The sequence below is a fragment of the Schistocerca nitens genome, chromosome 4 (assembly GCF_023898315.1).
Source record: "Schistocerca nitens isolate TAMUIC-IGC-003100 chromosome 4, iqSchNite1.1, whole genome shotgun sequence".
Lineage (NCBI taxonomy): Eukaryota > Metazoa > Arthropoda > Insecta > Orthoptera > Acrididae > Schistocerca > Schistocerca nitens.
Genome location: NC_064617.1, coordinates 395,826,889 through 395,850,648, shown reverse-complemented (window position 1 = coordinate 395,850,648; position 23,760 = coordinate 395,826,889). Strand labels below are relative to the sequence as shown.

General features: G+C 37.6%; 1 protein-coding gene across 2 annotated transcripts in view; it reads right to left on the bottom strand.

The window, feature by feature from the left end:
• LOC126253437 (eukaryotic translation initiation factor 5B) overlaps positions 1-23,760 on the bottom strand; it is a 432,003-nt gene that overhangs the window by 277,389 nt on the left and 130,854 nt on the right. For both annotated transcript variants that reach the window (XM_049954783.1, XM_049954781.1), the window contains exons 8-9: positions 16,436-16,665; positions 13,206-13,290 (exon numbers count right to left, since the gene is read on the bottom strand). In XM_049954783.1, coding sequence (XP_049810740.1) covers positions 13,206-13,290; positions 16,436-16,665 — 315 coding nt within the window. The remainder of the gene's footprint in view (positions 1-13,205; positions 13,291-16,435; positions 16,666-23,760) is intronic.

Here is a 23,760-nt window from a genome sequence, read left to right as displayed (position 1 = left end):
GCAAGGTTGAGGCAGAAGGTGAGCATGATGAAAGGACCAATGGATGTGACTATCATAAACCCAATCATGACAGTTCCAAACCTAAGCTATCACATGAGGTCATTAGTTGTTACTTACTGAAGAAATTTCAAGAGGAAAATAATGATGATAAAGATAACATTTTCAGTACACAAAAACATACAGTAGATAAAAGTAATTGTGATTCATTTAACAGAGTTTTACACTTGGGCAGAAAAGAACAACACTTTGTCAGATGATGTAATTTGTAGTAGTTCAGAGATGTGTGTGAATGAAAGAGAGAATGCATGCTGTGAGAATGAAAATGTCGGTGAAAGGGATCTGGTAACTTTAGAAACGGGAAATAATATTTTGGGGGATAATTTGAATGTGTATGACCTGAATATGTGTAATGATAATGATGTTGATGATAAAGTTGATAATGATGGTAATGGTATTGATGATGATGTTGAGGAAAGGTATTTCATTAGTTTAAATAGGGAGTTGGGTATACACATGGTTGAAAATGGATTAAATAGTGAGAATATTATAGAAATTCCCAGGGATGTTACCAGGATGAATGAAGCTCACAAGCTGGAAGTATGTGAAAGTGTGAATTTTGATGTTGTTGGTAAAGAATCTGACTACACAAATAACAATGACACATGTATAACTTCTAGCCTAAGTGAAATTTTTACAGATACTAATGATACACACACATTTCTTATGAATATATGGCTGAACAGTGAAACTATTTCTTTTGACAAGAACTTTAGAAAGATGCTTATTAATGTATGTGAAACTGTATGTCCTGAGTGGTGGAAAAAGATGAGATATTTTATTTTTGAAAAGCTGAAGGATAAGTACTTCAATAGTATACAATGTGATTTGGATGAAAATTCTTGGCTATTTGAGATAATAGAGAGTACTAATGACAATTTTGTATCTTGTGCAAATTTTATAACTGTGACAAATAATACATGTAATGATATACCATATGATTCTGATAAGTATAGGTTTGGGGAAATTGAAAGTGATTTATTACATGAGGATACAGGTTCTGAGAAAAGTTATCAATTTTGCAGTCCTTATATAAAAGTTCAAATTGGGTCATGGATTGGTAAATGTTTAATTGATACAGGAAGTGAGATCTCGGGAATATCTGAAAGGTTAAGCAAGAAATTGAAAGTGGGGAAAGATTATGTTGAAATGCCAGTTGTTGGGGTAAAGATAAAAGGTGCTACTGGGAAGAGCAGTAAATTGGTAAAAAGCCAGGCTTTAGTGACATTTTTAATTGAAGGGAAGTTGTTCACACATGGATGTTTTGTAATTCAGGAATTTAATGAGGATTTTCTTTTGGGTATGAATTGGATAGTAAAAGTAAATACAGCATTTGATTGGGTTGGAAGAAAACTTTTGATAGAAACTAGTGAAAGGGAATACATTCAGACAAATTTTGTGAACACACTTGGTGATCTGAGTAATGGAAATTTTGACAGTATCAATTTACTAAAAGAAAATAGATTGGAGAATATTGAAACTCATAGATTTGATACTGATGAAGTTGAATTTGGGAATTTAGTAAATTTGAAAATTTCAGAAACACAAAATTTATCTGGGGAGCAAAAACAACAGTTAGAAAATCTGCTGTGGGAATACAGTGATGTTTTCAGTGACATACCTGGTAGGGTAAAGGGTTATCAGTGTGAGCTTCAGGTAAAACTTCATGAACCATTTTTCATAAAACCATACAGTATTGCAATATCAAAAAGACCTGCTGTTGAGAAAGAGCTGAAAAAGATGGAAGGATGTAATATAATAGAAAGGAGTATCAGTGCATATAATAATCCTCTAGTAGTAGTTTCGAAAAAAGATGGTGGAGTAAGATTGGTTTTGGACTCTAGACACTTGAACAAAATTTTGTTCAGATAGACAGACCATCCCGAAAATATTGATGAGTTACTCTAAAAATTTACAGATATAAAATATATGTCAAGTTTGGATCTAACTTCGGGTGTTCATCAGGTACCACTTTCGGTTAATTCTAGAAAATATACTGCTTTCTTGTACAATGGTAAGAGTTACCAATATTGTGTTGTGCCATTTGGGTTAAATTCTTCTGTTTCCGAATATATAAGAGCTTTGGATCATGTACTGGGGCAAGAACTTGTGTCTAAACTGATAATTTACGTAGATGACATTTTGGTTACAGGGCAAAATTGGGAGGAACATTTTTCGATTTTGAAGTCAGTTTGTGAAAAAACTTAGAAAAGGGGGGGATGACATTTAAATTAGAGAAATGTAAATTTGCAGTTTCTGAATTAAAATTTTTGGGTCATGTTGTCACAGACAAGGGAATTTTGGCAGATCCAGAAAAAATTAAAGCAATTTCAGAAATTCCTATTCCTAAGACTAAAAAACAATTAAAGTCGTTCTTTGGGTTATGCGGTTATTACCGAAAACATATAAGTGATCAGAGTCTGAATGCACCATGTTTAAGTCAGTTACTTAAGAAAAACACTGTTTGGGTTTGGGATAAAAGTTGTCAGGAAGAGTTTGATAAAATTAAGCAAGAGTTGAGGAAGCAACACTTATTACACAGACCTGATTTTAATTTACCATTTTGTTTGAACACTGATAGCAGTAATTATGGGCTTGGAGCAGAGTTATTTCAAGAAAGAGTAGAGAATGGAATTAAGATACATTGTACCATAGCATTTGCAAGCAGAATGTTGCTCAAACATGAGAAAAATTATACAGTCACAGAGAAGGAACTTTTGGCAATTCATTGGGCTTTTACAAAATTTAGAATTTACCTTATTGGACATAAAACCATAGTATTTTCGGATCACAAAGCTTTGAGTTACTTACAAGAGTGCAAATTATACCACAGTAGATTGACCAGATGGGCAATATTTCTGCAACAGTTTGACTTTGAAATCAAACACATAAAAGGTTCTGAGAATGTAGTAGCTGATTCACTTTCAAGGTTACCAATTGGGGGAAAAAAGGAGATTTTTGAACAAGAGGAGGAAAAGCAATTTAAAATTAGATACTTGAAAGGGGTGGAAAATGAAAAAACAATTAGAGCTATGTGTAACAAAATTAGAAAAAAATCAAAATTTAGATCAGAGTTGGAAATTAATCAAAGAATATTTAGGCAAGAAGGGGTATGAGAAACTTGATAAATTTTACAGATTACATAAGGGGATTTTATTTCGGAGAACAGATGTAGATTCTGATAATTGGAAATTGTGTTGGCCAGAGGCAGATGCTGATAAGCTGATCATTTACATACATGAAAGTTTTGGTCATTGTGGGATACAGAAGTGCATTCAAAAGATACAAGAAAATGTTTATTTTTACAATATTGGAAAGAAGGTAAGAAAAGAATTGGCAACCTGTGACAAATGTCAGAGAGTTAAAGTGAGCAATCAAAGATGTGGTGGAGAGATGCAAAACATTATTCCGGAAAAACCTTTAGAGCTTATCGCAGTGGACTTATATGGAATGTTACCAAAGAGTAAAGGTGGTCACTGTTACATATTTGTTATGGTAGATGTATTTTCAAAATTAATTAAACTATATCCAGTGAAAAAAGCTACTAGCCATGAAATTATAATAAAAATTGAAAGAGATTATTTCGCACAGGTGGGTAAACCAAAAGCTGTATTATCAGATAATGGTTCACAGTTCACCTTTAAAATTTGGAAAAAGTTTATTGAAAGATCAAAATTGAAGCATATACTTATATCTGTTTATTCTCCGTCCACCAATCCTGCAGAAAGATATATTCGGGAAATTGGGAGACTTTGTAGAACCTATTTTAGCCATAAACATCCAACTTGGTTTGAGCACATTCGAAATTTTGAAGATATTATGAATAGCCTACAACATAGTTCCACAGGATTTTCACCGTATGAGATTATGTTTAATATTAGACCTCCAAATCTTATATCAGAACTTATTGAATTTCCTAAATGTACACCTTTAACTATGCAAGAGAGAGAAGATATTGTCAGGGAAACTATGAGGAAACAAGGGGAAAAGAGGAATAAAAGACATAACAATAGGGTAAAATTAACCACTTTCAAAATTGGGGATCTTGTTCTGGTCAAATCTCATGAAAAATCAAAAATGTTAACTTCAGAAATTAAAAAATTCTTTGATATCTATATTGGGCCTTTTGAAGTCATAGAAAATCCACACCCTAATGCTTATCGTTTGGTGTATCCTAAGTCAAAGAAATTATTTGGTCTCAGAAATGTTGTCTCTTTAAAACTGTATAAACAGAAATCAATTTCAAAATTTAAATAACCTATTATTATCTAAAACAAAGGTCCTCCACTGGAATACGCTTGTTAGAACAAAACTGCCTGTACAACCAAGTATGTATATTTGCATGTATAAATTAATAATTTGAAGTCAGATGTTAATTGAAACTGATGAAAAAACACTGTTGTAACGAAGAATGAGAGAAAGATTTATTTTTACCTTTTTACAAAAAAAAAAAAAGTCTCCATAGTGAGCATTTCTGAATTTTTCTAATTTTTGGAAGCTAAGTCTTCCCTGTGGGTGAAGGCATGCATGTGAGGACATGCATGCAAAGGTATAAGTTTCAAAACCAATTGTAGATAAAGCCTCATAATATATGAGCAGTTTATTGTTGTTTATACTGATTTTGTGGGGAGCAAAAGTACTCTTTTCACAAGAATGTGACTTGTAGTAATATTGTAGTAAAGAGGCAAGTGTACATAAATAATTGCAAAACATTTAGATAATACTGATGTATCTTTAGCTGTACTAAAAGAAGAAAATCATAAAAAAAACCATAAGTAAAAAAAAGTTAAAAAGAAAATCATAAGCAAAAAAATATACAAAAGAACAAACATGAATAAAAAAATAATAAAAATTATATATATATATATATATATATATATATATATATATATATATATAACAGAGGGAAACATTCCACGTGGAAAAAATATATCTAAAAAGAAAGATGATGAGACTTACCAAACAAAAGCGCTGGCAGGTCGATAGACACACAAACAAACACAAATATACACACAAAATTCAAGCTTTCGCAACAAACTGTTGCCTCATCAGGAAAGAGGGAAGGAGAGGGAAAGACGAAAGGATGTGGGTTTTAAGGGAGAGGGTAAGGAGTCATTCCAATCCCGGGAGCGGAAAGACTTACCTTAGGAGGAAAAAAGGACGGGTATACACTAGCACACACACACATATATACAGACACAAGCAGACATATTTAAATATGTCTGCTTGTGTCTGTATATGTGTGGATGGATATGTGTGTGTGTGCGAGTGTATACCTGTCCTTTTTTCCCCCTAAGGTAAGTCTTTCTGCTCCCGGGATTGGAATGACTCCTTACCCTCTCCCCTAAAACCCACATCCTTTCGTCTTTCCCTCTCCTTCCCTCTTTCCTGATGAGGCAACAGTTTGTTGCGAAAGCTTGAATTTTGTGTGTCTATCGACGTGCCAGCGCTTTCGTTTGGTAAGTCACATCATCTTTGTCTATATACAAGGCAAATATTTTAAAAAATTAAATCTTATTCTAGGAAATGAGTTTTACCTTCCTATTATTTTCAATCTGTATGCTGTATGATAGAATATTTCTCATGTATGTTTTATATCATATATATTTGTCATGTCAAATAATTTCTTTACTTGAATTTTTGTGTATGGGATTGATGGGGAAGTATCATTGCAACAACAGCCAGTAGCAAGTCCACAGATTCAAAGAGCCCAAATTTGGAAGAGGTTATCAGACTCCATCATTAATGTACTAATTGTGTAATACAGATCCATCACTGAGTGTGGTCGGGATTTTGTTGTATATGTCCATAACAACAAAAGCCCTGGGGAGCAGTTGTAATGGATCTGGGAGATGTTATTTTTTTTACCGTATTTGTCGATACCGAATTGTAAATGTTTTCTTATATTTTTTGTCAGAATTTATTATAATTTGCCTTATTATATGTTAATTTACTTCTGTTTTTGAGAGTGAAAGCATATTGATTACTATTAGAAAATGTATCGAAGAACAGCAAAGAGACTGATTACAAGTGGAAGCTTGTGTGTTGTGTAAAACATCTTTGACGCTGGAGTCGTCTTTGACTATAGTCAGTCGGCAGTGAACTCTTGGTGTGTGTTGACGGTAGAACAATGTCAAGGTCGCTGTCATAAATAATTTTGAATTATGTTAGTATTTTTTTTGTGTAAACTATAAAAAGAAACTACATTTGAAGAAATGGTATTTGAAACACCAAAATGAGGCAAACACGTTGAACCACGTCTTTTCTGCAGCCGACAAAGATGCATTGTGGAATCATACTTAGACAACTGAAGCCAAGACTAATATCGCCTTCCAAACGTCTAACGGAAAAGGTACTGTCACGAAATATGGCAAATTTAAGTAAATAAAAAATAGTGACTATATTTTCAACTTGTGTCTCAGCCGGGATACAATATTTCACAGTCCACTCATAATCACCACCTATCCCATCAAAGGCAGGGCTACCTGTGAAACCAGTCATGTGATCTACAAGCTAAGCTGCAACCACTGCTCTGCTTTCTACATGGGCATGACAACCAACAAGCTGTCTGTCCACATGAATTGCCACCGACAAACTGTGGCCAAGAAACAAATGAACCATCCTGTTGATGGGCACGCCATCCAACATGACGTTCTTCATTTCAGTGACTGCTTCACAGCTTTTCTGAACGGTGCTTGTGGGAACTCTCCCTACAGTATATCCCACGTTACCGTAATCATCTTGGTCTCAACCTTCGTTAGTCATTGTTCTTCCCAATCAGGACCCTTCCATGTTCCCATTCCAGCACTACACAGCCCTCTATTCCACCAATGCTTCAAGTCTTATTACTTCTTTTCTGTTACCCCCACTTCTTTCCCTCTTGCCCTCCACCTAACCTCCCAATTGCACCTAGGTGCCCTACACTCCCTTCACCGCTTCCCTGCACGCTCCCACTAGCAGCACTTTATCATCCCCCACCTCTACCCTGCTATCCTCCTCCCTCCCCACCCCAACCTTCTCCTTACTCCTACACAGCTGCTTCTCCCATCATGTGCTGCTGCTCGTAATCTGGCTTCAGCTGCCAGAGACTGTGGTCATGTGTGTGTGAGTTGCATTGATGTGCCTATCTGTGACTTAGCATCTCCACTATAGGGTGAGTAGCAACTATCCTTTTCATAATATTGTTAATACGTGATAGAATAAACTAATGTCACTTGCTTAAGGTAGAGAACAGTGTATTAAGTGGAATTTGTGTGTGTTAAGTAATATTAACATTTAATAGGATGCTGATTTTGCCAGTGGTGAACTGAACAGAAGGAAAAAAGAATTATAGTGAAGAAATGAAACATACGAAGCTCAAGTGACATGTTTAGCTTCACAGTGGAAGAGATTGAACAGATTGACAGCAAACTTAAAAGACGAACACACTCAGCAAGAAGACACAGAGAAGGTGCTGAAGAAACAAGATTACAAAATGAACTAGGAAGATTTCCTCTAGTGCTGACACAGACATTTAGAATTTTGTTTTTTCAATGTGTATTTCAGTCACCCCAAACAAATACACTCAGCGCATCTTTCATCCAAAGCCCACTGTCAATGGAAAGCACTGATTTGTTTCACTTTACAAACAAAATTATTTTAAAGCAGAACGTAACATACACATTTCATACACAAGTCTCAAAAAAGTCTAACTCTGTACTTGTTTTATCGATATGTATTAACAGGGACCATAAAACAAGAATAATAACCAGCAGTACAATAGTAACAGCACTTTCCTGGTGCAAGATGATTGCTACCGCCAAGCAGAAGCACAGCTTCGTCATTGTGGAGTACTGGTTATCTTCATGTTTTACTATCCCACTTTATACATATCGATAAAACAAATACTGCACTAAACTAATTTGGGATCGCTCTATCAGAGGGACACACAAAATCCTACTTTAAAAATCATTCTTGTTTCTAATGGGGAATGAACATATGCTTTTTGACAGTGGGCATGGCATGAAAGATGTGATGAGCAGTATTTGTCTGGTCTGCCTCCAGCTACACATTGCAAATATGACACTGCAAATATCAGCTGAATCGTCAGAGAAAATGTGCCTGACAACTCGTAGGAGTGATGACTGATATATTTGAATGACATTCCACTTAACATTCATCACGTAAAATTTGTCATTTTCGTAGATGATATTAGTGTTATAATAAAACCCATTAATGAGAAAGTGGCTGAAGAGATGGTCAATGATGTTTTTCAACTAATTAGTAAGTGGTTCTCTGAAAATTGATGTGCTCTAAATTTCGAGAAAACACCTTACATTCAGCTCTGTACAACAAAGAGTCCTACCAACAACTGACACGGCACATGAACAGGAGTCAGCGAAGAGGGGAGAATGCTCCAAATTTTTGGTTGTACATATGGGTGATTGTACTCAGGTGATTCATGTGAAAAGGTTTCTGACATGATTATGGCCACATGACAGGAATTAACAGACAATGAACGTCGGATGATACTTGGAGCCAGATGCATGGGACATTCCATTTCAAAAATGGTTAGGGAATTCAGTGCTAACAGACAAGCGACACTACGTGAAATAACCGCAGAAATCAATGTCGGAAATATGATGAACGTATCTGTTAGGGCAGTGCGGCTAAATTTGGCAATAATGGACTATGGCAGCCAATGACTGATGCGAGTGCCTCTGCTAACAGCATGACATTGCCTGCAGAGCCTCTTTTGGCCTTCTCACCATATCAGTTGGACCCCAGATTACGGGAAAACCATGGCCTGGTCAGATGAATCCTGATTTCAGTTGGTAAGAGCTGATGGTAGGTATTGAGTTTGGTGAAGACCCCACTTTGCCATGGATTCAAGTTGTCAAGAAGACACTGAGCTGGTGGTGGCTCCATCATGGTGTGGGCTATGTTTACATAGAATGGACTGGGTCCTGGTTATGTTCAGCTCCTTCCAGACATTTGCAGCCATTCTTAGATTTCATGTTCCTAAACAATAATGGAATTCTTATCCAACATGTCATAGGGCCACAATTGTTCCTGAATGGTTTGAAGAACATTCTGGACAACTCGAGTGAATTATTTGGCCTCCCAGCATGAATCCCATAATCAAGAGGTCAATTTGTGCATAAAACCTGCACCATGAACACCTTCAACATCATAGATAGCTATAGAGGCAGCAAGGCTCAGCATCTCTGCAGGGGACTTCCAACGAAAGGAAAGAGGCGGTGGGTTTGGTATCATGACGACATTGGCAAAGGTACTGTTCCATGGCCACAAAGCCAGGAGCATGGGGACATTTGGCGTACAAGCGGACAAGAAGAAGTCTGGTGGTAACAGAACATGAACTGTGGAAAGGTTGTGAAGGAAGTGAGCAGTGTCTTGAATGTAGGATGGGAGGTCACAGGATGCACTGAGGTCTGAGCTGCCAGAGATGGCTGCCATGTGTGCATGAAGTGAGTTAGTTTGTGTGAAAGTGTGTGTTTTCTTTTCTGAAGAAGGCTTAGGTCGAAAGATAAATGTGTGATAGTCTTTTCGTTGTGCTTGCCTGCAATTCAGTGTGTCATCTTTAAGGTGATCTATCATTTCCCTAATAGTAGCGATGCATCCTTTCCCTAATATTGTGAACATGATTTATGATGTACGTGATATGCAAACAGAAGCCAGAACATTAAGCAGATTCCAGCTAATGGAGTATCCAAGAAGAATCTTCAGCTAAATTTGAGGCAGTTCACACAGTAATTGTGTAAATGGCATCTTTTACAGCAAATGAAACAGTAAACACTCAGAAGCAAGACAGCTGCTGGTACAAAGGAAATAGGGGGTGTGCGTAGTTATGTGGAAAACCATGAAGGAGATTGCCCCCTTTAGCTCTTGCAGGGGGCAACAAAGCATCTATACTCTGCACATCACTGTACACTGAAACCAACATAGTGGCATCTGTTACGTAATAATAGTGACATAAACAGTAATTGTTACTTTCTGTTGTAAGCAAGTCAAGTATGAGACTCTGCTTCAATCTTGAATCACAAAGAAATTTTTATTAAAGATATCTTCAAATACATCTGCAGGTATCAGCATCATCACAGGCTTTCATTCACAGAGCAGTCAGCCACACCGACCTCTACAGATAGTCATTAGCATTTGGAAATAAATGTTCCCACTTATACAAGAAAAAGAAATAACTTTGAGGAAATATGGCAAATCAGGATTTTTAAGTGAGAACAGAAAAATATAAAATCAACTGTACGTGGCTGATTGCTCTTCTGCTAATGATAAACTGTTGCTTCTCCTGTCACAAACACACTGTCACAACAATTAAAGTCTGCTCGCTCTGATCAACATTGAAATATTACTTCCTCCTGCAAAATTCTGACTGTTAATTCTCCCTTGCCAATAATGAAAAATATATATCCCTCTTCATTATAGTAGTTCTGTGATTTAAAAAACCACAACATAGATGTTTTCTTGTATGTAAGGAATGTCCTTGCAATGTGACTAAATTTCTACTTAAAAATTTGCCAGAAATATAATGTCAAGATACAGCAATTTCTGGGAAAGGTATAATATGAACTGATTTTCAAAAATATTGAAGCTCAGTAAAGTAGTTCACTCTAACTTTTGTTCTGATGGCCACACCCAATTTCTGTTTCCCCTTACCAATACAGTTCTGCCATAACTGCCATCCTATTATATTTTCAACCCTGCCTGAAGGAGTAGTCACTGGCTCCGAAAGCTTGCCAATCACAATAGTCTTGTGTGTGTGTTCTGCCGCTGCTTGGTGAGTAGATTTTTTTGTCTATCCAATTAAATGATATTTTGTACTGAGCAACGTTCTTTCTTTATGAGTGTCTAATTTTTTGGAGTTACCTGAACTTGTACTTAACTAGTGTCAGAGAAAGTGGTTCATCTCTCAGTCTGTTTGTTTATCATCTCATTTTCAAATCACTCAGCTTTGTTTCTTACATCAACATATTGAGGAATTTTGTATAGGCTGCAGACTATGGAATATTCAGAAAGTGCTAGAGATTTGTAATTTTTAGAAAAACTGTATTTGAAAAAAATATGGGTTATTGTTGATACAATTATTGCTATTTTTCCACATAATCACCATCCTGTTCAATGCATGTTGTAAGCTGTGGCGCAAAGCTTCTTTACGGCCGCCTTGAAGAACTCTCCCCGCCAGCTCCTTCCCCAATTTCACTATCTCTTTCTGCTTTCTGCACTTGCTCAGTGTTGCCACCCCCCCCCAAAAAAAAAAAAAAAAAGACGCAGCCCACTATGGTCAGAGCCCACTTACTTTCTGAATGTGTGTTGTACACGTCACTGTTCATGTCATAAAATGCACACTTTTCTCAGTGATATCTATGAGTAACAGAATGTAGTTTCTACAAAGTGTTAATTTCAAATCAGAGAATTTTCTTTGCTTAGGACACATCTGTACAGATGATGTACAAGGGCACTCTTCTGTATTCTTTTATTACATCTATATCACATTTGGTAAGTATGAAAACTTTATTTATAGCTAAGACAATGGAAATTAAATTCATTTCTTCCTTGCCTAGTAAAAAAAAAAAAAAAAAAAAAAAAAAAACACTTTATGTAAGTAGTTTTAAATAAACTATTTTAGGCCATTATGTACGCATTTGCAGTATTAATGTATATATTCTTACACGGAATTGTTTAGTATTACAGAAAAACATTTGTAGGGCACTACAAAAAAATTGTAATAAAATTAATGGCAACTTGTAACAGTACCTAATAGTGGTACTGAAGTTAATACATACATACATTAATCCTCGTTACATAGATCATTAATATGACATTTCGTAATGATGTGGAACATGTCACTTTAACGTAAGTTTTCTTTACACAACATAATTAATTAATTAGTTAGTTAATTTTTTTTACAGTTACCACCTCATATCCAAGAATTCATCTACTGAGTACGAGTTGTCATTCAGAAATACTTTTAATTTGCTTTTAAATGCTGGTTGGCTATCTGTCAGTATTAAACTATTTGGCAAATGACCAAAGATTTTTGTGGCAGCATAGTTAACCCCTTTCTGCGCCAAAGAGAGTTTTAATCCAGAATAGTAAATATCATCCTTTCTTCTAGTGTTGTAGCTATGCACTTCACTTATTTTTGAATTGGGATGGGTTATTAATGACGAATTTCGTAGTTGAATATATGTATTGCGAAGGTATTGTGAATATCCCGAGTTCCTTAAATAAATGTCTGCAAGGTGATCTCGGGTGGGTTCCAACTATTATTGTGATTACACGTTTTTGTGCAATGAATACTTTCTCTCTTAATGATAAATTGCCCCAAAATATGATGCCACATGAAAGCAGTGAATGAAAATATGCAGAGTAGGCCAATTTACTGATGTGTTTATCACCAAAATTTGCAATAACCCTAACAGCATAAGTAGCTGAACCTAACCACTTCAACAGATCATCGATGTGTTTCTTACAATTCAATTTCTCATCAATGCACACACCTAGAAATTTTGAGTATTCTGCCTTAGCAACACTAAGATACTAAAAAGAGTGGCTATATTTTGAAAAACAGTGAAGGTATGAGCACTGGGCTCAGAAGAACATTAACTCAGCAAATGGAATGTTGAGTGAAACAATTCAATCATTATAGTGAAACATTCCAATGTTATCAACAAGTGTTTCCATTTGTTTTAAAACTATGTCCATTTCTCATTGACTTTTGTAGTGATATACACGACATTCTATTTTACAGTTTTTAAAAGATGTCATATTACATGATCATTAACACTCTTCCTGCAACAGATTAAGAAGTTAAATCAGCTGCACTGTATGTGTAATCCCATATACTACCTAACAACATTAAATTAACATCTTAGCAATATTGGCAGTGGCAAATTAAAGTCCTCTAAAAGAAAGACTTACATTCAGAATATAAAAATCAATAAAGATTCACAGATAAAGCCATATACTATGAAACAAACTGATAACTTTGAAAATGAAAAGAAATACTCAAATACTCATTTTTTCTCAACTCTTATTTTCTAACAAAACCTAAAAGCTAATAATAATTATCCTTTTGAAACAGAACTACTACAACCTTTGTTTTCTCTTTTGTCCACAATTGTGCACAGTACCTGTATCTACATGACCCAGGACACACACAACTGCTGCACGGAGAACATCTAGTGACTTGTTCTTCTCAGCATCTTCACGACGTTTCTGAAGCAACAAGATACAGAGTTTTGAGATAATGCAACTTTTCTTATTCAAATACTACTTTTTTTCTAAGGTGAGGATAGGTTCAAACAACTGAGGGAACAGAACTTAATAGCAAAAGTTGTCAAGGAAATAATCACTGTATGAAGGACAATAAATGCTGGACAGAGTGCCTGGGGATGAACTGAGGAAAATGTATGACATACACCTCACCTCAAAAATTAATGGTTTAAATGTCACAGGGGCAAGGAGGATGCTAAATTTTTTTATTGAGGTGGTGGACCACACACACAGTGCCCAGTGCCCAGTGCCCGTGCATGTACATAGTCAACGAATGCAGACTGTAGTTGTTAACAGCAGTAGAGTCCCAACTGGCAAGGTTAGATACGATTTCCGAACTACAGGAGGTGAAGCTCATCTTGTAGGTGGATGAAATGCATTAGTCACACATGTAATGAATTTTACCCATAGAGGATGCTGTTGAACTCCATGACTGTTCCTTTATAGGGACTGGTAGCAGAAATTTTTCTATGCCCTATAGTCACACATATACATCAACAGTTTAGTATGTAGGATGATATAATGCCCCCTGCTTGCAACAGTACCCTGCACTGGGACCAGCAATTTTGAAAAACCATAGATCATCAGACTGGCATCAGTCCCTTGCAGGCGTCATTGACCAGAAGCCCAAGGAAATAGGTTCATGCTGTGGCACAACTGAACATACCAAACTCCATAGTGGATGATGTCATGTACAAAAACTTTCATCTACAGTGTTATACACTGCAATTACCATAGTATCTGCAGCCAGATGATCGTCCTTACTGGAAAAAGTCTGTGTGTTGCTATTTGACTGTGCCAAAGATAATGCGTGCCTGTTGATGATAGCCTGTTTTGAACAAGCCCAGCCTAAGAGTGCTTGTGTGATACTGCCTGCTGAAGGCTGGCATCATATTTTCATGAAACCAGTGAATGGGACCACAAATATGGATAAGCAGGAAAATTATACCATTCCACAAACGCCAACAGACACAATTTTTCAACAGGACAGCACCCATTCGATTACTCTGATATTGTGTGCACCTTTTCTGATGATTAGGGACTGGTGGACCAACACTACAGGCACCACACTCACCAGGCCTGACCCAAATGCACTTCTTGTCATGAGGATAGGAATGGGCAAATTTTTAAAAATGTCGATATGTACTGTGCTGATGTTTATAAAAGGCACTGACATTATCAAGACAACGATATCAATATATTCATATACTGTATTTTTGGTCCATCTCTTTGCAAGAGGAGTCTCAGGAGTGAAACACTTCGGATGTGTGTTCTGTGCCTGAAATATTGTACATACCATAAACATATAAGACAACAGAGTTCTTTTTCCATTAAATCCCAGTGCAGTAATTTGGGTGACTTTTGTACTCAATCTACATTACTTTTATGGTGTGTGTATCTTTTCTTGAACCAGGCACTCAAGGGGTAAAGAGATCGCACATTCTGCCTCACAGTTGGGAGCAGAGAATGGTTATTTCCACCAATCTCATACAGTGCTGTCACCAAACATGTTTGCTTTGCACCTCGTACCTATAATTTTCAATGGTAGAAATGACACACGGAAGTAACAAACTTTCATGAACAGTTCTGCAAGGTTCGCAGGAGAGCTTCTGTAAAGTTTGGAAGGTAGGAGACGAGGTACTGGCAGAAGTAAAGCTGGGGGTACCGGGCGTGAGTCATGCTTCGGTAGCTCAGTTGGTAGAGCACTTGCCCGCGAAAGGCAAAGGTCCCGAGTTCGAGTCTCGGTCGGGCACACAGTTTTAATCTGCCAGGAAGTTTCATGAATATGCAGTACACATTCATTCATATACAAATCCGGTGTTCATTTTTAGTACCATATGGAATACAAAATTAAATCAAGCCAATTGTAAGAGACTTACTGTTAGATTGCACAGATTGGTGGTCACTGGAATGGGCAAGAAATCTGCTGATGAGAACTATAGTTCCTATGAGTGAAGAAAAGACAGCCAATAAAAAACATCACTTTCAATACTTAATATTCAATATCCATTATTTAGATATTGGCGAAATATATCAATATTGTAGTAAAAAATATCGATATTTTGATGTATGATACACATGTGGCTCGTATTACATATCTGAGTGGCCATATTATAACAGTACTAGGACTGGTCGTACCAGCAATTCTTGCAAAGTGTGACAAGAGAATGAGTATCATCGACATCTACTAAAATTCTTAACAGAAGAATTTCTAGAAGTGCTAATGTAAAAATCTGGGTTAGTATCAGCAAGAGTTACACTAGTTGTCACAAAAATTGACAAGTGTGTATCCTCCTATATCGGAAAAAATTAACTAATGAATGTTAAAGAATGAAGATAAAGATAGGACAATAATTTGGTTACATTGTTGACTACATGCAGGAATAATATTCACATCATATATGAACAACAAAAATTATTTTGAACTATAGGCTGCAGACATATAGTTACACTGTTCCAATGGAAAAATATAGAATGACTACAGGCAGCTATAACAAATTGCATTTATTTAACAAACAGCAACCAAAAGGCTGCCACAAGAAGTTCTTCACTTTCAGAAGTGAGTACCACATTTTGTGTTTTCAGTATGACTACACATTGCAAGAAGCAACTGAATGACACAGCACTGATGAAAGAAAAAATGATGGGGTGCAGGTGAGGGCGGATGTAGATCCAAAAGTCACAATTGGTAATAATGTTAGTTTCATTTGTATTCATTTGAATTCATCAACTGACTATTGCTGCCGAGCACACGAGATAGATTAATTGGCTATGAGGGAATAATGTCACTTTAAAAATGGTTTGAACGGCTCTGAGCACTATGGGACTTAACATCTGAGGTCATCAGCCCCCTAGAACTTAGAACTACTTAAACCTAACTAACCTAAGGACATCACACACATCCATGCCTGTGGCAGGATCCGAACTTGCGACCGTAGCGGTCGCGCGGTTCCAGACTGAAGCGCCTAGAACCACTCGGCCACACCGGCCGGCAATGCTAGTCTAAAGTGTAAGTTTACCATTATTATTTTATGCACTGTTTGGTATTCTGAACAGCAGAAAAAAAAAACACATTTCAACAGCATACCTGTATACGAGCAAGTGCCCGTTCCCTCTTTCTTTCAGCATCAGTCTTGTGCTCTTCTTCACTATCTTCAGAATCTTCCTCGCTACTTTCATCCTCCGATTCTTCTCCAGATTCAGATTCTTCTTCTTCTTCCTCCTCCTCTTCCTCCTCTTCCTCTTTTTCATCATCTTGACTCTTTTGCTTTTCTGGTGTTTTCTTTCCTACCTCCACTTTCTCCCCTTCTGATTTCTCTGCAAGAAAAAAGTACTGAAACAGATTCTTCAATGATAAGAATATGGTATGCTGAATTAGTTTACAAGATACCTGAAAGAAAACCTGATGGAAGCTACTGAATAGGAAACAAACTTGTCTCAATCATAAGCATCTTGGATATTAGACAAAGGGATACAGCCAGTTGAGTTCTTAACAGTTATCTTTTCTGAACACTAGGTGGCCATGTTCATATATCAACTCCATTTCAAGCAAATCAAGTCATACACTAATCAATTACACTACTACTATGTATCAGCACAATCAGTGACTAAGATGCATTCAGTAAAATGACGCAAACATATATGGAAACATCTTTCTCATAATAGTAGAAATAAATTTTAAAAAATGCACAATCACAGCAGAGAGATCTTCTTGGCACTTGACAAAAGAAATCGAGCAAATCAACCAAGAATTGAGCAGAAAATTACCCATACTGCAGCATAGATGGAGATGTTAGATTTTTCAGTGAATTGCTTAAGCATAGTTTCCTGAGTCTGGGAGCATAATAGTGCCACACTTTTTACGAGATGTGAATATCTAAGGAAGGGGTAGTGATGGTGGATATTGTTTCACAGGACAAAACTGCGAAGTCCTCGGTCCCTTTAACAACAGAATGCTCAGGAGTTGCTGCAGTAAAAGCACTGGTTGTTTTCCATTACATGAAACTAGATGTGACAGTGAGATGAGGTTCAATGAACAGGATGATAAGTATGTAGATGACTGTATTTTTTGTATGTGTTGTAGTATGACGGTGGTCTGTTTAGGAGGATTTAGAGAAGGGGAGGACCTGACAGGTGGTCACTCTAGGCTGAAATTGCAGAGAGGTTCTCAACTTCGATCTCCACTTCCAACATCTATAAAGAAATAGGGAGGAGTGTTCTTGTTTATTGTAATAACCAGCCTAAGAATGGATGACATCCCAACAACCACACAACAACAACAACAACAACGACAAATTTTCTTTTTTTTTTGGGGGGGGGGGGGGGTAAGTTCCAGCCTAAATTTCTCCTCTCCTCAATCCTTCATCAGTTATCCAATGAGTAGAATAATAAATATGTAGATCATTGTACTTTTTGTAAACGTTGTTGTATGGTGATGGTCTGTTTAGGAGTATTGAGACAGGGTGAGGACTTGACACTCGTCTATTATCTTCAGCATTCTGCTGTAAAGCTGCATTTCAAATACCTCTGTTCCGTCTTGTCTGCACAGATTACCGTCCATGTTTCACTTCAAATACAAATATTTTCTGAGAAGATTTCCTAACACTTAAAGCTTTATCTGATGTTAACAAAGAATCCTTCAAAGGTTACACACTTGCACACTGTTCATTGACTACCAAAAAGGGGGACATCTGAGGGGTGTAATCTTGGAAGAAAGACTAGTAGAAAGTAATGAACATTATTGGAACAGGATGCCAGGTAAGTTTCATTAATCACAAACTATGGTAAGACATAACAGCAATTGGTGAGGCAGACTGGTTCATACACTGGAGCACTAAAGAATCTGGTATAGGCATGCAAATTCAGATACAGATATATCTAAACAGGCAGAATACAGAACTGCGGTCGGCGAGCCTATATTAGACAGCAAGTGTCTGCCGCAGTTGTTAGATTGGCTACTGCTGCTACAATGGCAGGTTATCAAGATTTAAGCGAGTTTGAACGTAGTGCTACAGTCAGCACACGAGCAATGGGACACAGCATCTCCAAAGCAGCGATGAAGTGAGGATTTTCCCATACGACCACTTCACGAGTGTGAGTACCAGGAATCCGGTGAAACATCAAATCTCCGACATTGCTGTGGCCGGAAAAAGATCCCACAAGAACGGGACCAATGACAACTGAAGAGAATTATTCAATATGACAGGAGTGCAGCTCTTCCACAAATTGCTGCAGACTTCAGTGCTGGGCCATCAACAAGTGTCAGCGTGTGAACCATTCAACGAAATATCATCAATATGGACTTTCGGCTTTCGGAGCCAAAGGCCCAATTGTGTATCCTTGATGACTGCGCAACACAAAGCTTTACGCCTTCCCCAGGTCTGTCAACACCAACACTGGACAGCTGATGACTAGAAACATGTTGCCTGGTCACACAAGTCTTGTTTCAAATTGTATCAAGTGGATGGATGTGTATGGATCTGGAGATCACCACATGAATCCATGGATCCTGAACGTCAGCAGGAGACTGTTCAAGCTGGTGGAGGCTCTGTAATGGTGTGGGGTGTTTGCGGTTGGAGTGATACAGAACCCTTGATACGTCTAGATACGACTGACACACATACATAAGCATCCGTTCATGTCCATTGTGTAATCCGACAGGCGTGGGCAATTCCAGCAGGACAATGTGACACCCCATATGTCCAGAATTGCTACGCGTGGCTCCAGGAGCACTTGTCTGAGTTTAAATACTTCAGCTGGCCACAAAACTCCCCAGACATGAACATTATTGAGCATATCTGGGATGCCTTGCAACATACTGTTCACAAGAGATCTCCATCCCCTCATACTCTTACGGATTTACGGACAGCCCTACAGGATTAATGGTGTCAGTTTGCTCCAGCACTACTTCAGATGTGCTCGCGGGGGCCCTACGTGAGATTAGGCAGGTGTACCGGTTTCTTTGGCTCTTCGGTGTATAATAGGAGTGATTTTGTAGAGGACGTAGGTAACAGATAGAAAGAAATCCAGGAAGAAACAATGGTTGAATTCAAAATCCTGGATACAGATCCAACAGAAAATGTTTGTTGTGCCACATCTAGAATTTGATATTTTGTTGGATGCGGATTGGCTTATGGCCCTTAAAGCAAACACTTCATTCACTGACAACAAAATGAGTCTTCAGTGGAGGGATACTTAACTGAATACCAAATTCATTTAACACACTTATTTTTTGGAAGAAGTCCATACTAAGAATCTTTACAATGTGAGTATAAAAACAAATTTCTCAAAAGTAGCTGTGTCAGAGAAAGAAAATACCAATAGGATATGTGGTAATGGTCATGGGATGCACAAGACGAAGAAAATGATTTGCTTGCATTCAGACAGATCAATCACTCAACAGCAAGAGCAACTGGAAAACCTGTTGAGCAAGTACAAGCTAACTGGGAAATGATCGAAGGTTACATGTGACAATTAAAAGTAAAAGAAAACACTAAGTTTTACAAACCTGCTCATCCAATACCCATGAGTATCAAGACAGAAGTCAAAGTTGAAACAGTGGAATATTACTGAACATTCAAATATTAGATATAATAATCCCATATCATCTGTTCAAAAAGCCAGTTTGGCATAATTATATCTAGTATTAGATGCAACAACAGTCAATCAGTTTTTAGAGTTAGAGTTTGACCGTCCTATTAATATTGAAGAGATTTTGTCCAAACTTCGGACGGTAAAATACTTCAGTACCATGGACCTTTCTACAAGATACTGACAGGTGCTACTGGCTGAATCCTAGAAGTATGCTGCCTTCCTATTTGAAAGAAAGTGTTATCAGTTTAGTGAGCTGACTTTTGGACTGAAATTAACAATTTCAGAACTCATTAGAGCACCCGATCAGGTATTAAACCAAGAAATAATTGGTCGTGTCATTCTGTTCGCAGATGACTTACTTATTGCATCTCAAACATGGGAAGAACTTCGTCACACTATACAGGCAGTGTTGGAGAGGTTGAATGAGAAGAATATTACTCTTAACCTGGAAAAAGGCCAAATTTGGCAGAGCCGAATTGAAATTTCTAGGATACATTATAAGAAGTGAAATTATAAGACGAAATCTTGCAAAGGTTGAAGTCATTCTAAAATGTCTGGAATGCAGAAATAGAAAATAACTTAATCACTTCTTGGTGTAGTAGGGTTCTAATAGCATTTTCATGCCATATCAGACACAAAATAGTGTACACTTAACAAACCTGTTAAAGAAAGATGTATGACGCCATTGGTCCTCTGACTGTATGAAAGAATTTCAGAGAATCAAGCAAGTACTAAGTGAGCCTAGAATTCCAAGCCATCCTGATTTATAAAAAGAAGTTTCACATCGCTTAGCAAAATTCAGTGTCTGATGCCGCATCGGGATTGTCACTGAACATGAACGAGGGGCAACTGATACCACCTCTGACAAACCATCATGAATTTATTTTTTAAGGAAGGCAGATGGTAGCTGTGAAATAAAACAACTACTCAAAAATATAAGAGAGCGAGCAGCTGATTTTTGAATCAGTAAGAAATTACAGTCTAATGAGTACACAGTATGGTTTGAGAGTAAATTGGAGAAAGACGAAGGTAATGAGAAGTAGTAGAAATGAGAACAGCAAGAAACTTAACATCAGAATTGATGGTCACGAAGTCAATGAAGTTAAGGAATTTTGCTACCTAGGCAGTAAAATAACCAATGATGGACGGAGCAAGGAGGACATCAAAAGCAGACTCGCTATGGCAAAAAAGGCATTTCTGGCCAAGAGAAGTCTACTAATATCAAATACCGGCCTTAATTTGAGGAAGAAATTTCTGAGGATGTACGTCTGGAGTACAGCATTGTATGGTAGTGAGACATGGACTGTGGGAAAACCGGAACAGAAGAAAATCGAAGCATTTGAGATGTGATGCTATAGATGAATGTTGAAAATTAGGTGGACTGATAAGGTAAGGAATGAGGAGGTTCTACGCAGAATCGGAGAGGAAAGGAATATGTGGAAAACACTGATAATGAGAAGGGACAGGATGATAGGACATCTGCTAAGACACGAGGGAATTACTTCCATGGTACTAGAGGGAGCTGTAGAGGGCAAAAACTGTAGAGGAAGTCAGAGATTGGAATACGTCAAGCAAATAATTGAGGACGTAGGTTGCAAGTGCTACTCTGAGATGAAGAGGTTAGCACAGGAAAGGAATTCATGGCGGGCCGCATCAAACCAGTCAGTAGACTGATGAAAAAAAAAAAAAATGAAAAAAAAAATTTTCAGAAGTTAGCTGAAAATCCAAGACATGAAGAAAAGGGGATGACATTCTTGCTTCATGAGGGCATACCGTTAAGTCGTTTAGAGACAGAAATACAATACTGGGGAGCATGCATACCTGAAGACTATGTGATATCTTTGATCAAGTATATCCACATAGGCTAGTGTCACTTTGGGCCCAAGATGCACCTAAATCGTGGGAGAAAATAACATTACTTTAACTGAATGACTTGCTGGATAAAGAAAATTTTAAAATCTTGTGAGCTAAGTGTTAAATATAAGACACAAGCAACTAAAGATAAATGTTATCCAATAGTGCCAGAGCAGATCTGCGATCCCGCATGTATCGATTTCTAAGGCAGTACACACTAGTGATTATGCAAGTGTTATATTCCAGGATCAAATTCTACAAGCAAGACTGAAGAGAATTATGGGCAATGAGTATTTTAACAAAATGAGAAAACCAGGTGAACTTTTGTCACACAATTGACTACACATGTGTTTAAGGTATTATTAGTTGAACAAGGAGTATGTTATGTACTAACACCCGAATTTAACCCACAAGCCAATCCAGCAGGGTGAGTGATGAGGGAATAGGCTAGAGTATTCTGCACATTGTAAAATGAAAGAGACAATCTCTGTGTGTGTGTGTGTGTGTGTGTGTGTGTGTGGAAAGTCACAGGAAAAGTAGCAATGTTGACAAACATTTTAAAAAGGCTTATTATTAGTACCAGAGACATTTAGATATTGCAGGGAAAAGGCACACAAAGGCTTTCGTTTTGCAAGACCCGAAAATAAAACAGGCATTAGGACTGAATAATGTGAAGGATATGTTCGAATTACTCCCTCACAAGAGGGGGTAAATAACATACAAATGAACAAAACAAAGACTTTAAGGAAACAACTGAGTCCAATATCAAGAATTGGCAAAAGAGTATTCAAATAGATATCTGGAGGATAGACCTAAGAAAAACTATAATTCATGGTAATAGATGGCTGAATTGATGGGGTTAAAAGGATCATATTACAAGGTCATCAGTCCCTTAATCCTTTGTGTATCAAGCCAGGAACAGATGCCAGCGACGAAGGACACAAAAGACAAACCCCAATGACTCAGTCATATCCGAAAATCAAGAAAATCAATAGACAGAAACAAGTAGAAGGGAGAGAGGGGTACGAGGATGAAGGTGGTTAAGTTGCTCTGTCCAAAAAGCAGCTGGAGGTCCCTAGAACATGTTATGCAGTTCACAACACACTGTCTGGATCCAACTGGTGTTTCCTCAATCTCTCCATTACTTCATGAAAATGAGCAGCACAGATAGTTCACATAATGTCAGGAAACAAAACAATGACTATGAAACAGTAAACCAATCACAGATGGAAAAGAATAAGAAGAATTAAAATGGTGGGAAGTGCAAGTGCCAAGCTGGACCACCATGAGCCCAATGGGTCGGAGCACATGAAGGGGCACCCGTCCAATCCCTCAAGTGGCCATGAGGATACTGTGCTCTGTATCACAGAAGTGTAAAAACCACTTTCACAGTAAAATAAAAATCAGCCACTTTGGAGTCATCTGCTAGCACCAGAAGTAACGTGTCAGCAAGTTTAAGATTTTGCCACAAGATGTCCAAAATTAGGGTTTTCCAGTAGGATATTGGTCACCATGAGCCGGGCACCATACCAATAGTAGGGTGGATCTTCACACTGTGTCAGCCAAGTGTGGCTAATGTGAAGCCAGCAGAGGACAGTAGATTCCCTGCAAGAAGCATGAAGGGAAGAATGCCACATGGTCCTGGTCACTTTTATGGTTTGCGGTTTAGTCGGAGAAACCAAGGCACACCTATCCAGATTCCAAGCCTCCAGCAATTGTCAGCATAGAGTTGACTGAAGGTCCAGTTCCAAATCCAGCATGGTGGAGATTCTACAGGAGATCCTGGATAGTCACAACCAATGGGAGTCAAGGTTAGCACTGGTCAACAGCCCAAAGACAACTCAAGGAGACAGTGCTTATTAAGAATTACTCAGCACAGCAAGAATGTAAGTGGCTGAGAGCTCAAGCGACAGCCCCCAATTCTTCAGTGAATACACTGCATCCATTCAGCATGGAGCATATTTC